Here is a 16,078-nt window from a genome sequence, read left to right as displayed (position 1 = left end):
GCATTTTTAATGAGTTGCAACAAACGGTATAAAAAATAGACCAAACAAATACATTGGAGCATGCAGGGGCACTGAAAAATTACAAAATAGGCTACTCAAGATAATACAGGATGTACAGAGCTGACAAAGTCACAGGCGGTGTTCATGTTTTGTGTCCTCAATCAGAATGGAGTAAACAAACCTGTGATTATTTTGGGATTTAAAGGCACTGGACACTGTTGGTAATAATACTCAATTAGCTTACTTACTCGGTAACGAGCAGTGGAGAGCTGTTGCGTGATAGTACAAAACATTGTGAGAAACGACTCCCTCTGAAGCAGGCCTAACGTAGTTTGTGAGAAAGAAATAATTTCTCACTAAAATAATTTGAATTGAATTCAAGATCTCAACTGAGGTCTCGAGTTCAAGGCGTCTTGTGCGACAAGCGTGTTTTTCTTCCATCATTCTCTCGCATTTTATTTTTTGATGACCAATATTGAGTTCAAATTTTCACATGTTTGTTATTTTATGCACGTTGGGATATAGGGCTTACACCAAGAGGGAAGACATGGTCTTTGACAATACTATAACAAAGGTGTCCAGTGCCTTTAAATCGATGTGCCATTGTACAATGACAAGATCAGCCATTATGTTTTTTGTAGGTTTTAAGCTATACATTTTTGTTAAGAAAAAATATTATTTCACAAAATGAACTTCATACAATCAGTATGTATAAGAAGCTTTAAGACTAAAATTAAACAAGTGATGCGATCAAGCTAGTCGTTTGACAGAAACCATCAGTATGTAGAAACAAGCCAAAACAGGCCAACATTCTGGAGTGATCTTTAAGCAATATTATTTTATTTGATATTATTGGCATTTTCCTTCATGGTTATAACATCAACAGGGATTACAATTTTAGCATTGAAACAGAACGTGCCGATGTGTTTTCCGTAAACAACTCAACTTGAAATCTCCTTCTCTAAGTTTTACTCTCTTGCATTTCTTGGTGTGTAGTTCTACTTTCACAACTTTTGAATCAAGGTGGTTTACGCATGCATGGGTTTTTAGCATAAAGTATTGTGCTAATTTTTTAAGATGTCTCAAAATATGAACATACCTTGATCGACAAATGACTCATTTTGCGTGATGGCATCACCAATGGTGCTAACGCACCAATCCTGTATTATCCATTTTAAAGGCACTGGACACTATTGGACATTGCATTAAAAAACTTACTTGGTAACGAGCATTGGAGACTTGTTGATAGTATTAAACATAATGAGAAACGTCTGTCTCTCTCTCTCTGAAGTAGTTTTTGAGGAAATAATAGATACATTTTCCAATCAGAATATTCAAAGACTCTAGGCTAGGCCTCTGAAGCATCTGAAAGCACACAAATCAAGGATGTTCTCGTTCACTCTCTTGTAACTTCGATGACCAAAAAATCGTCCCATTTTTTCACAGATTTTGTTATTTTATGCACAAGCCGGAATACAACAAATGAGGATGAAAATGTTACCAACGGTGTCCAGTGCCTTTATCATAAAGTAAACGGAGACTAAATGCATACAGCATAAATCGCAAAGCAAAAAGTAAATTATGGCCAGTATAACGTAGGCTAAGCCTACAAAGACAAAACAAAAACAGTAATCATTTTGGGAACCCCTAAGACCTAGCCTCGAAAAATGAGCCCAACAGCTAAAACTTTCAGAGGTGACTTTATAAGTATTGTATAATTTGGAAACTAAGTTGTCCGAACAAGATTGTCAATGGTGGATATCCAAAATAAGTCAACAGCCGAAGCTTTTTGTGTTGAATAACTTGAACAATCGGCAACAGATTGAGCAGAACCGTAAACGTTGTTCGTGCCGTCCACAATGATGAAATGTTTTTAGTCTGAAGTTGACTCCCTTTGTTGTAGCAAGAGAGTCACTGGTGGATGACCTTCTTACAAGCCGTCTGCAAAGGCGTATAGTGAGCGATTTCGAACACGAGAAGCCAGTCATGTGTAATAGGATATTGTCAACAGGCTGATGATGTATAGTTTGGGAGGGTTCATGCTTGGTTGATGAGGGGAACCATGTCAACTCGGATTTTTACCAATACCACATTATGGCGCTGCCGGCATCTTGCAGATAAATGGAAGATTCCAGTCAGGCTCGGTGTCATCCCAACGAGGGGCCAACCACTTATCCTTGTACCAAATCTGCCCCACTGTACCGCTGCCATTTGGCTCACCTTGGTACCAGTTACTGAAGTCCAATGGTGAACCGTCAGTCCAAGTCCACTTCGTGGGTGTAACCCGTGGATGCTCTTTTTTGGCCTCATTGTCGAAAACGTCTCGCACTAGGATACTCTCCTTACTATCATGCTTCTTCTCGTCGAAGTTGGACTTTTGAAGTCCCAACCACATGTTTTGTGTTTCTGAGCTGATGCTGGTTTCTCTTAACTTAAGTACGAAGTTGTTCTCCTTTTCGGTGTGTATAGAGACGAGATGTCCCTTTCCCTTGCTGATATAGTATTCATTGCAGTGTATTTCCGCCATTGGCCACGTCTTCTTGGGGCCGATGAATCGGTAGCAGTTGTTCTCGAATTGAGTCCAATAAGATGGGCAGCAAACACCATCCTCGGCCCGCACAAGAGTCAAAGTTACAGCTGCCATCAGCACGACAATTCCGGTCAAGAAGCCCATGATGATATTCTTGTAAAAGTCAGTGATACTGGTTATGGGTAGCTGTCCTCCGCCGTTTTTAAAGCATTTTTCCCTCCTGTGGGCGTGCCTCTATAATCAGTGACCAGACCGATTTTCCTTATAGTGAAGTTAACGATTAATAGTAATACATTTAAAGAGCGTCTGAATGTTTTCCCTGATGATTGAAGGGAAGGTTCACCGAAAGCAGTTACCCCCAAAATCATGTTCTGCAAACTTATTTTCGTCTGTGACTCTTAAAGGCAGTGTACACTATTGGTAATTGTCAAAGACCAGTCCTCTCACTTGGTGTATCTCAACATATGCATAAAATAACAAACCTGTGAGCATTTGAGTTCAATCGGTTGTCGAAGTTGCGAGATATAATATGAACGAAAAAATACCCTTGTCACACGAAGTTGTGCAAGCCATGTGCTTTCAGATGCTTGATTTCGATACCTCAAATTCTAAATCTGAGGTCTCGAAATCAAATTCATGGGAAATTACCTTACTCAAAAACTATTACTTCAGAGGGAGCCGTTACTCAAAATGTTTTATACTATCAACCTCTCTCCATTACTCGTTACCAAGTAAGGTTTTATGCTAATAATTATTTTGAGTAATTACCAATAATGTCCACTTAGAGGCTCCTCTAAACAACTTCCACCGAGGTGCCTGATGGTGAATTTGGTAGGGTAAGGTAAGGTAAGGTTCATTTTATTTGCCACTACATTATACGGTTGGATTCATTAGAGCTATTACACTATTACCAATAGTGTACACTGCCTTTAAGAGTCACAGACGGTAATTTACAGAACATGCTTTTTGGTACCACTGCGTGTCACTTAGAATCAGGGAGGACACCAATTAATGGGTATGATCCTGATCTTGAATTTACAAGAATGATTTAAAAAACATGATGTTTTGAGTCCTCCTCACCTGGGGTCAAATTATCATCATGTCGATGAAACCGCCTGTTCTGGTATTAAAGGCACGCAGGGACTCTATTTGTAATAACTCGAAGTAATGGTTGGCATAAAAATTTGAGAGCTGTTTAATACTATAGAAAACATTGTGAGAAACGGCTCCCTCTGAAGTAAGTAAATTTTTTGAGAAAGAGGTAAATTCTCACTTAAATAATAAAAGCCTACAGCTGAAGCCCATTATTGTACATCTGAAAGCACACAGAGAAATGCGAAAAGGATGTTTTTCTTTCATTGTCCGGCTTGCAGCTTCGATGACCGATTGAGCCCAAACTTTGCACAGCCTTGTTATTTTATGCATTGGGATACACTCCAAGTGAGAATGCTGGTCTTTAACAATACCAAAGGTGTCCAGTGCTTTAAACACCTCCTTTGTAAAATACAAAACTTTCTTACAGTCATTTTCAAAAATCATATTGTACTGTCCTTCGTTTTTATGGAGCTCTAAAAGTGCACACTTGTCTAGGCCAAGCCATTTATGTACAGGAGTATAATGCTGGTCGAATACATTGTATTCAACAATAAAAAATATGCATTTTAGTCAATATTATAGATTCATAGAAGCATTTTTATTGAGTTGCAGCAAAAGGTATACAAAAATAAAAAAAATAAAATGCAGGAGCATGCAGGGACAATAGATTTACAAATAATAGGCTAGAAATTCAAGATAATACAGGATTCACAGAGCTGGCAAAATAGTCACAGACAGTGTTCCTTTTTTTGTGTCATCAACCAGAATGAAATAACAAACCCGTGATAATTTTGGTGCTTAAAGACACTGGACACTGTTGGTAATTGTCAAAGACCAGTCTTCTAACTTGCTGTATCTCATCATATGCATAAAATAACAAACCTGTGAAAATTTGAGCTCAATCGGTCATCGAAGTTGCGAGATAATAATGAAAGAAAAACACCCTTCTCACACCGTGCGAAGTTGTGTGCTTTCAGATCCTTGATTTCGAGACCTCAAATTCTAATTCTGAGGTCTCCAAATCAAATTCGTGGAAAATAAATTTTCTCGAAAAACTACGTTACTTCAGAGGGAGCTGTTTCTCGCAATGTTTATACTATCAACAGCTCCCCATTACTCATTACCAAGTAATAAGGTTTTATGCTAATAATTATTTTGAGTAATTACCAATAGTGTCCACTGCCTTTAAACAAGTGATGCGATCAAGCTAGTCGTTTGACAGAAATCATCAGTATGGAGAAACAAGCCAAAACAGGCCAACATTCTGGAGTGATAAGTAATTATTTTATTGTATATTATTGGCATTTTAAGTTCCTGGTAATAACATCAACAGGGATTACAATTTTTAGCATTGAAACAAAACGTGTCGATGTATTCTCCATAAACAACTTGACTTGAAACCACCATTTCTAAGTTTTACTCCCTTGCATTTTTTGGTGTAGTTCTACTTTTACAACTTTTGAATCAAAGGTTTTAGTAGGAGTGGGGGGGGGGGGGGGGGTATGTCTCAAAATCTAAAAGTTACCTTGATCGACAAACGACTCATTTTGCCTGATGGCTGACATTTACCAATGAAGCTAAACGCACCAATCCTGTATTATCCATTTGAAAGACACTGGACACTATCCGAATTTCTCAAAACAATGATTAGCATAAAAACCTACATTTTGTAAAAGAGCAATATTGAGAGCTAATGATAGTAAAAAAAAACATTGTGAGAAACGCCTCTCTCTGAAGTGATGTAGTTTTTAAGAAAATAATGGGTAATTTCTCACTCAAATATTAAAAGACTTTATGCCTGTAGCCCTTTTAGGCATCTGAAAGCACACAAACTTGTGCAACAATTGTGTTTTCTTTCACGATTCTCTTGTATTGTCGTATCGATGACCCAAAAATTAGTCCTAATTTTCACAGGTTTGTTATGTTATGCATCATGTTGTAATACCGAGCTTTGACAATTACCAAAGGTGTCCAGTGCCAAGATGTAAAACGGAGACTAAAGGCATACAGCATAAATTGCAAAGCAAAAAGTAATGGCCAGTAAATATAGGCCTACAAAAGCAAAACAAAAACATAGTAATCTTTTGGGCACCCCTCCTAGACCTTAGCCTCGAAAATTGAGCCCGACAGCGACTTTATAAGTTTTGTATAATTTTTGTTTGAAACTAAATTGTCAGAACAAGATTGTCAATGGTGGATATAAAAAGAAAGTCAACAGCTGAAGCTTGTGTTACTATCGGCAGCAGACTTAGCAGAACCGTAGACGTTGTTCGTGCCGTCCACAATTGATGAAATGTTATTAGTCTTAAGTTGACTCCCTTTATTGTAGCGAGAGAGTCGTGAGTGGTAACCTTCTTTCCAGCCGTCTGCAAGGGCGGGGTGAGCGATTCTGACAACGAGAAGCCATGTCACAGGTTGTTGCTGTAGTTTAGAAGGGTTCATGCTAGGTTGATGAGGGGCACCATGTCAAATCGGATTTTACCATGGAGCTATAATTTTACCAACACCACGTTTTATGGTGCTATGGGCATCTTGCAAATATATGGAAAATTCCAGTGAGGGCCAACGTCATCCCAACCAATGAACTTTTGCCGACGATTGTAAAAAATCTGTCCCACTCCACCGTTGCCACTTGGTTCACCTGGCACCCACTGACTGAAGTCAAAAGGTGTACTGTCAGTCCACGTCCACTGCGGCCCCTCCTCTGTGGGTGTCACCCGTGGCTGATGTTGCTCCATGTTGGCCTCATTGTCGTAAACGTCTCGCACTAGAATACTCTCGGTAGGCCCAGTGTCCCCCTCCACCTCCTCTGGTCTGACTTCGTGTAATCCCACCCAAACATGTTGTGTTGGTGAGCTGATGCTGGTTTCTCTCAACTGAAGTACGAAGTTGTTCTCAACTTGGCTGTGGATGGAGACGAGATGTCCCTGTCCGTAGCGGCTAAGAAACTCCTGGCAGTGTTCTTCGGCCCTTGACCAATTCTTCGCGGGGCCGAAGAATCGGTAGCAGTTGTTCTCGAAACGGGTCCAAAGCGGTTGGCAGACAACACCATCCTCGGCCCGCACAAGAGTCAAAGTTACAGCTGCCATCAGCACGACAATTCCGGTCAAGAAGCCCATGATGATATTCTTGTAAAAGTCAGTGATACTGGTTTTGAGCAGCTGTCCTCCGCCGTTTTTAAAGCATTTTTTCCCCTCCTGGACGTGCCTCTATAATCGGTGACCAGACTGAATTCAAATTTGTTTCCCTGATGAATGAAGAGAAGGTTCGCCGAAAGCAGTTACCTCTTAAAGGAACACGTTGCCTTGGATCGGTCGAGTTTGACAAGCGTTTTTAATCGTTTATTATAAAATGCATATGGGTAGAAAGATGTTGTAAAAGTAGAATACAATGATCCACACAAAGTAACATGCCTCGAAATTGCACGGTTTTCCTTTTACCCTGTCGACTAACACGGTCGGCCATTTATGGGAGTCAAAATTTTGACTCCCATAAATGGCCGACCGTGATAGTTCGCGACGTAAAAGGAAAACCGTGCAATTTCGAGTGATACTTGTGTGGATCATTATATTCTACTTTTAAAACATCTTTCTAACCATATGCATTTAATAACAAACTGTTTCAAACGCTTTTAATAGACCAACTCATCCGACCCAAGGCAACGTGTTCCTTTAAAGCCATTGGACACTTTCGGAACAGAAAAAAAAACAGGGTTTACAGACGGTAATGGTGAAAGACTTTCCTTGAAATATTATTCCATGGAATGCTTTACTTTTTGAGAAAACATTAAAACAATTATCAATTCTCGATATCGAGAATTACGGAATTATCTTAAACACATGTCATGACACGGCGAAACGTGCAGAAACAAGGGTGGGTTTTCCCGTTATTTTCTCCCGACTCCGATGACCGATTGAGCCTAAATTTTCACAGGTTTGTTATTTTATATATAATTATAAGTTGTGATACACGAAGTGTGGGCCTTTGGACAATACTGTTTACCGAAAGTGTCCAATGGCTTTAAGTAGGTTTCTGTAAATTCCTCTTTGTGTCTCTAAAAGTAGGGGTTTCTCTATACAAAATCCCCCGAGGTACCTTGTTGTTGCATTTGGTATCCCCACTGCGTTTCAATTAGAATCGGAGAGGGTACCGAACACTTGATCTTATGATCTTGAATTTCCAAGAATGATTTCATGATGTTTTGAGCCCACCTGGGACCCAAATAATAATGACGACGTAACCGCCTGGTCTGTCATTAAATGGGTGGGTACACGTTTGGTAATCACTCGGTTTTTTTTTTAATTTTCACTACAAACTAGGATTTTGAGAGAATTATTCTTAATCGTGACAAAAAGTACAGCAAAGCGTTCAACGAAACACATTTTGTTTGCGTTGAAATGCACTTGCGTTTAAATGCACATTTTAATTGCATTTTAATTGCGTTTAAATGCTATTGGTAATTACTCGAAGTGTTAAAAAAACTTACTTGGTAAAGAGCAACGGAGAGCTTTTTAAAGTATAAACCTTTGTGAGATATGGCTCCCTCTGAAGTAATATAAAGTACTTTTTGAGAAAGAGGTCATTTCTCACTCAGCTGGAGCCCTTTATTATGCACCTGAAAGCACAAAATAAATGTTTTTTTCTCTTTCATAATGCTCTTGCAAATTTAAGAACCAATAGGACCGATTGCGCTACCAATGTTTACATGTGATTTAAAGGCAGTGGACACTATTGGTAATTACACAAATAATTATTGGTATAAAACCTTTCTTGGTGGCGAGTAATGGGGAGAGGTTGACGGTATAAAACATTGTGAGAAACGGCTCCCTCTGAAAGTGCCATAGTTTTTTTGAAAGAAGTAATTTTTTCACGAATTTGATTTAGAGACCTCAGATTTAGAACTTGAGGTCTCGAAATCAACCATCTAAACGCACACAACTTCGTGTGACAAGTGTTATTTTTCTTTCGTTATTATCTCGCAACTTCGATGACCGATTGAGCTCAAATTTTCACCAGTTTTGTTATTTTATGCATACGTTGAGATACACCAACTGTGAAGGCTAGTCTTTGACAATTACCAACCTCAGTTGAGACGGGTGTAGAAAAACACAGCTATATATTACACAGTAATTACATGGGAAGACTCGGCTGCATTTTGGATAAGTAACACTGTTAACTAAAAACGAAGCCTTTTTTTGTCAAATTGAATGTTTAGGCATTGATTTAAATCACAGAATCTCTGAAATACAGAATCTCCTGCCACACCGGCAGAATGATATGATTCTCCGAAGTGATTTGGTTCGCCTTAAAGACAGTGGACTCTATTGGTAATTGTCAAAGACTAGTCTTCACAGTTGGTTTATCTCAACAAACGCATAAAATAACAAACCTGTGAAAATTTGAGCTCAATCGGTCGTCGAATTTGCGAGATAATAGTGAAAGAAAAACACCCTTGTCACACGAAGTTGTGTGCTTTTTGATGCTTGATTTCGAGCCCTTAAATTCTAAACTTGAGGTCTCGAAATCAAATTTGTGGAAAATTACTTCTTTCTCGAAAACTACGTCATTTCAGAGGAGCTGTTTCTCACAATGTTTTATACCATCAACCTCTCCCCCTTACTTGGAATCAAGGAAGGTTTTATGATGATAATTATTTTGAGTAATTACCAATAGTGTCCAATATCTTTAAGCAATTAACTCACGTTTCATATAAGTAGGTTTCCATCCAAACATTCCCTGGAGGTGCCTAATGTGCCGACTTTTGGCACCAGTGCGTCTCGAAGAGAGGGCAAAGCTACAAGGAGATAGTGCGATGGGGTCTAATTACGATTTCAAAGAATGATTAAAGACAAATCACGAGAAAACCGCATGTTGCATATTTTACTGTGTTCATGCATGGAGGAATAAACTCCATGGTTCATGTATGTACCAGGGCCGCCCAATTTCATAAAGCCTGTATAAGCACAAAAACTCGCTTACCCCAGGAAAATCTTGCTTTAGCAAAAACAGGTTAATGTGTACAGTATAACCACAATGGATATTGTTTCCCAGACGCAAATTAACATCTATTAAAAACAGGTTACAACCCATTTTTGCTAAGCAAATAAATGTGGGTACTTGTAGCACACAACACGATGTCCACATAAATACACAGTTTGAAGATTATGAGTACCTGAGCTTACTCGTTTTTTGAAAACTACAGCACCTCAGCAAGTATTGTTTTAATGGAAGCTTTCTACCATCATTATCTCCAAGCTGTGTGCGTTCAATGTTAATCTATGGACATTGTGTTTGTCATACAAAAAGTATCCAGCCCCTTTAACGGTTTGTTTAAACACAGGGGCTACCGACACAACTTGCAAGGCATTAGGTCAAGTTTGGTGACAACATTGATAAGATTACGTTCACAGATTTGCACACAACTTATGTAAATAAAATATTACGATGACTTGAAAACCTCTGCCCCAAAAATATAATGTAAATTGCACACAACAGAATTCAAGTAGCTTCTTACAAGCTTGAACATCTGACGTAACATTTCGAGGCTCGCGAATAGCGCCGGAGACTGGCCTCCAGCCGTCGTGTATCTTCACCTTTCACCTACTTTCATTTCACATAGAGGTACGAAGTCAAATTATACACCAATCAGCTGTTGATAGTATATATAAAACACTGTAAGAAATGGCTCCCTCTTAAGTAACTTAGTTTTCGAGAAAGAAGTAATTTTTCCACGAGTTTGATTTCGAGACCTCAGACTTTATAGAATGTGAGGTCTCGAAATCAAGCATCTGAAAGCACACAACTTCGTGTGACAAGGGTGTTTTTTCTTTCATCATTATCTCGCAACTTCGACGACCGATTGATCTCAAATTTTCACAGGTTTGTTATTTTATGAATATTTTGAGATACACCAAGTGAGAAGACTGGTCTTTGACATTATCAATAGTGTCCAGTGTCTTTAAATACACACGTGGACAGACGACTGAAAGTAAGCTTTCCATTATCTGTATCTCGATTGGTCCGTGATGTCACTGCATTTATCCAATGATATCATTGTATCCAATGGAATCACTGGATCGGAATAGCAAGTACCTGTTTTTATCCTTGCGAATAAAGACAGGGGCCCAGTCTACCTCAGTGCTGGAAAAGTAAATAAAAGATCTCAATCTCTTTATATCTGGATAATTTAACACCAAGCTACCTTAGCTGGCCAAAACAAAAGTCTGGAACTTAAATTCAAAAATTTCTCAACTTCCGATACAAATTATACAATTTTTAATAACACACAAAGATATCAACACAGGAAATCGACACATTTTTTGCTGATTTTTTAATTTTAATTTTATTTATAACACTAAAAACTCTGAAGTGCAAACACACACACGCACTCTGTATACATCTCATTAAGAATAATGAACAAAATAGGTTTTTTTTATCGAGTGCCTTAGTCAGTATTATCTTGAAATCTGTCCTTGTCTCCTTTCTTTCTAATTATAAACTTTGTCAGTTTAGGGGATAGGTCGCACACGCTATAACTGAGCGATAGTTCATAATCCTATGCAGCCAAAGGCCTGCTTTTACAATAGACCTTTTCGCAAATACCATTGCGCAAGCGCAAACTGTTGAATGAGGTGCATTGTGGGATAGCTATGGATCAATTTTGATCACCAGCTAGACCACTATGCTAATTCCTAGCTTTACGCGCGCGCTCGACTATTTGCGAAAAGGTCTATGACAACCAGTGCCCCCCCCTTAAAGCCCGGTGTATACTTCCTGCGAATGCGAAACGAATGTTGTCGCCACAAATTTGCAATGAATAATTCGCAGCAGCTGAGATGTGCTCAAATCTTACGCATATTCGCTGCAAATATTCACAGCGAAAACAAAGTTGTTACGTCGAACTCACGTCAAATTCCCATCGCATTGGCATTCACAGGAAGTATGAACAGGGGTTTAGTCCAAACTTTTTGCCCATTGAGTTACCTTACTGCAGGCCTTTATGCTTTGCTTTTGAAAGGGCAAGGGCACCAAGGCATTTTCTCCTTGGTTAAGGGCACGCTATGACGAAATTGAAAATTTGTACTTGAGTAAAGTATCAGGCCTACTGTAAGCTTTTCACTGGTCCATACTGTTTTTAATTTTTGATTATTCAAGTATATTATTTGAGGATATAAGAGAGCCTCAAACCAAAGAACAAAACATAGGTTTTAAATAAGCATGACCAGTATTTGTGTTAGCACTGTATACTCAGTACTTTCCTGAGTCCTGTGAAAAAATATCACAGGCATGTTACTCGGATGGGATTCAAACCCACGACCCTTGCAATTCTAGAGCAGTGTCTTACCAACTACGGGGGAAGTACTGAGTATACAGTGCTAACACACATCGGTGTACATGTATGGTTAAAAACCAAAATTAATTTTCTTTACCCCCGATGCAATTTTAACATCTCTTATGACCAGTATTGTTTAAAATTGTATAGCCTTTGCCGTCATGTGGGCCCAATTTTATAAAGCCTGTTAGCACAAAAGCGTGCTAAGCACAGAAAAGTTATTGCATTACAGAAACAGGTTACCAACCAAAACTATATAAAGTTTACATTGTTGTGACTGGTGCCCCACTAAATTTTTTTTCAGGCAGTATTTTCTGCTTAACAGCTTTATGAAATTGGGCCATGGCATATTTATTGTCTGCTTCATTAGTTGCCCTTATAGACCGTTATCATGCTGACTCCAGTTTGGTCATGTTTCTTGTATCGAATGACAATAATGAATGCTGATAATCATTTTGCAAATAGGAACCAGACTATTTTGTTCTTCCAGCCTCGGTTTGGTTACATTGACGTCAATGGGAAAAATCCAAGACGGCCGCACCATGATAAAGGTCTATTGGTTGCTACTCTTTATATAAATTGGGTTTATTTTCATGCGCAAAAAATCTTGCGAACAATCCAGATCCTTCATGTTTGATATCACAGTTGTACATTCCTCCTTCAATCTTGTCATTGCGATGATCTCTTGAGGGTAGGCAGCCCTCTTGTGGTGGTTATTGCTTTGTGCATCTTTTAGTTCTTCGTCAGTGGCACATCCGGCAGTGCTTCAAGCCCCTGATGATAACAAATATAAACAAAATTGTAAAAAAATCCAAACAATTTACGTGTATATGCCAGAGTATGAAAATTACCTAGCACCAGAAGGACAATGGACACTATTGGTAACTACTCAAAATAATTGCTGGCATATAAACTTGCTTGGCAACAAGCAATGGAGAGCTATGTTAGGAAAAAGTACATATACCCTTTAATGTGCCTTCGCTCTAACAACTGAGTTATCTCAGAGTAGCCATGATGTTGACAGTCTCTTCTCACTATTTTGTCAATATCTTTGTTCAGGGTTGCAGTTAGCCCTATATAGGACTCCTTCTCTGTACACAGGAACAGAGTCCTAACTATTAAGGAACAGAGTCCTAACTATTAAGGCCCATTTCTGGGGCGGAAAATTTTCACAGCTTCATAACTTAAATCTTACCTGCAACAAGCCACTAATTTCAACAGATTCACATTCCATGGAAGCATACATTTTTCTGCGGTGGGTTTTGGTCCTCATATTTTTCTTCACAAATCCGTCATTTTCGTGAAATAATGCACCTTCAAACGTTAAAAAATTCCAGTTTTGATCGTTTTCTCAGTGTTGTCTGTTGTCGTGCGTACGCGTATACATTCGCGTGCAAGACGCATGATGCAAGCTTAGAAGCATGAATTCTTGGTCACCGTATCTTGACTGCACAGCGTTACCAACACAATTCAAAATTTGCGCGTTGTGCGTCTTGCGTACACACGGCAGACTGTGAGAGTACGAACAAAAATGGGAATTCATTAACGTTGGGAGCTGCATTATTTCATGAAAATGACGGATTTGTGAAGAATATATGACGATCAAAACCCACCGCAGAAAAACATATGCTGCCATGGAATGTGAATCTGTTGAAATTGGTGCTTTCTTGCAGGTAAGATTTGAAAGAAATTTACGCCCCAGAAATGTACCCTGATGTCCAGGACGTCACTGTAGTACAAAACGAAAGTGTAAGGCCGCCAGGGCTAGGGTTGCAGTCAGAATATATTCAACCTTTAGCCGCTGTATAGCCAGAGATTGCACCCAAGTTTACGATACAACCTGGGAAATGGCAGCAGAGGGGATGCTGTGATAATATTGTTGTAGCAAGACCACAGTGAGAGTCATTACTAACGAAAACGTCTGAAACTTGGATACAAATTCAAAGGTGAGTTGAAATGATGCCATTTTTACTGTTTGGTAACCCCTGGGGTTATAGATTCCAAGGAGCTTTTGGAAACAGTATACACAGCACTAGAAAAGTAGACCAATGAGCAGGATTTCTTTATTTGTGGAGAAAAATATCTGATTTTCTTCACCAGGCCGACATAAAAAGTCTGAATTCAGCCAAAGGTCTGAACAATCTCATCCCTGCTAAACCAACTTAAGTGGTGGTTTGTAAATCCAATTTAGTTCACCAAGGGCGAGCTGATCAACAAAATAAGATGTGGGGCTATCATTGCTGAATTGCAATCTTGGGGAAATCTGTGCTTGGCAGCACAGTGTATTTTTTTCTCAATAGTGCTGGGCACAATTTGTTAGTTCTGGGCAGGCCCGCACGGCACTGCCCACCATGGCTACAACACTGGGCATTGATAGGAAACAATAATATTTTACTGGCCTACAATCAAGAACAGATTTGTTACCTTTGAGTAATATCCTTTGCCTGCGATCATTTCGTCTCGTCTTAGTAATCTATATTCAAAATGGTTTGAAGCTACCCTCCTGAGCTGTTAGAGTATGGAAAGGAATAAATAATGATTAATAAAAGGCACTGAACGCAGACACGCTATATTTTTTCTGCATTCCACGAGAGCGCGTATTATGACAAATTTATCTTCCAGTTTTAAGTCGCAAAGTCTAAAATTTCAGAATGTTATTTCGCAACGAAGCGCACACAGTTTAGAATGTAATTTGTTCCACTGTCCGTATACGGAGCGTGAGGCATTGACATTCATCCTATGCACTGTGCAATAAAAATAGAGTCAGAGGAAGTAGTAATCCTATAGGTCTTTTTACCACCTCCAGTTCAACTTCAAGCATCTGATTGACGAATTAACGCGTACTGGAAGATAAAGATTATTATACTTATCAATACAAGGCCGGGGCCTATTGTATTACTAGAATTAATATAATAATAGTGTTATTATTATTAATTAATTTTATTTTTTAAATAATATTTTATTAATTTAAAAGGAAAAGTGATATTTAATTATTTATAAATTATATTATTTATTATAATAATAATGTTACTTTTATTTAGCCTATTAACTCAAGTATTAGGCTACTATTATTAATATTATTATTATTTAAAATTAAAATTATATTAATAATATTAATATTATTAAAAAATAAATATTGAGATTATGAAGTCAAACAAATTACACGTCCTATATCAAATTATAAACCATTCCCCAATTTGAGTGTGCTCTGTTGGTTTGTTGAGTGGGAGTCAATGAGTAATAACAATGAATGGATTTTAGTACTACAACACAAGCAACCAAAAGTCCAAAGGCGGTCCTACTACTTGCCGTCAACTCGCCGACTTGCCGTCAACTCGCCGTCAACTCATTTTCGTGCCGTCAACTCATTAAATTTACATTAAAAATTTATAAATGGGACACGGAAGTGTTAAGTCTGGGCTAAACTACATATTTCTCATGGTTTTCGGTAAAAATTCATTCATAAAAACGACTTTGTGTTGATAAAAAAAAAGTACCAATCATTGACATCTTGGGCCAAGACTAATCAATGTGAAAAAGCAAGATGGCGGCCGACGGTTTTGCTGTTTCGAGATAATTTTTTCACGAGAAAAAAACTCAATTTTTATTCCGAAATATGACCTAAAACTTTCGCGAATTCTCTTTGAGCTGATACTTTACAGTTCTATGCTTCTTTTGTGGATTTTAAATGTTTATTGGAGGAGTTGACGGCGAGTTGACGGCGCAAGTGAGTTGACGGCGAGTTGACGGCAAGTAGTAGGACCCTCCAAAGGCAACAAACATGAAAAACAAACATGGCTGACAAAAAAACGAGTTACCTTTCCACCATTCCCTAGCTTTTGAAAGCCGATGTTTACTACTCCTACCGCACTGAGGCAGCCCGCAAAAATGGCTAGACCTGGCAGTATCTCATACCACATTCTCGACTCTGTGTTGTCAAGAACAAAACGAATATTTTGCTTCTCGAATTGACCATGAATTTTCTTTCCGAAACACAACCTCTGTTGGTTGAAACAACCTCGTTCACACATAAGCTACCAGACTATTACTTTCTAAGCGTTAGATGTTATTGTAAATAAGTCTAGGTGTGAGACTATTCCTAGCCAAACCCTGAGAACGGT

General features: G+C 38.6%; 2 protein-coding genes across 3 annotated transcripts; both read right to left on the bottom strand.

Annotated features, from left to right (window-relative positions):
• Positions 1-638: 638 nt before the first annotated feature.
• On the bottom strand, positions 639-6,769 carry LOC117298888 (echinoidin-like). 2 transcript variants are annotated; one of them, XM_033782259.1, is made up of 2 exons: positions 6,675-6,769; positions 639-2,604 (listed from the first exon to the last, which is right to left on the bottom strand). In XM_033782259.1, exons 1-2 carry the CDS (start codon positions 6,742-6,744, stop codon positions 2,093-2,095), a joined length of 582 nt encoding a protein of 193 aa, XP_033638150.1. In that variant the 5' UTR covers positions 6,745-6,769; the 3' UTR covers positions 639-2,092. The 2 variants fall into 2 exon arrangements, with proteins under 2 accessions (XP_033638150.1, XP_033638149.1); XM_033782258.1 differs by having other exon boundaries at positions 639-2,631; positions 6,702-6,759.
• A 5,461-nt stretch (positions 6,770-12,230) lies between these two features.
• LOC117298409 (NADH dehydrogenase [ubiquinone] 1 alpha subcomplex subunit 1-like) lies at positions 12,231-15,978 on the bottom strand. Its single transcript, XM_033781663.1, has 3 exons — positions 15,776-15,978; positions 14,382-14,465; positions 12,231-12,731 (listed from the first exon to the last, which is right to left on the bottom strand). The coding sequence occupies exons 1-3, from the start codon at positions 15,875-15,877 to the stop codon at positions 12,690-12,692; spliced, it is 228 nt and encodes a 75-aa protein (XP_033637554.1). The 5' UTR covers positions 15,878-15,978; the 3' UTR covers positions 12,231-12,689.
• Between the last annotated feature and the right edge of the window lie 100 nt (positions 15,979-16,078).

Source organism: Asterias rubens, chromosome 13, assembly GCF_902459465.1.
Source record: "Asterias rubens chromosome 13, eAstRub1.3, whole genome shotgun sequence".
In the NCBI taxonomy this organism is placed as follows: Eukaryota; Metazoa; Echinodermata; class Asteroidea; order Forcipulatida; family Asteriidae; genus Asterias; species Asterias rubens.
The sequence above is the reverse complement of the archived record's forward strand: the minus strand, read 5'-3'. Positions and strand labels throughout refer to the sequence as shown.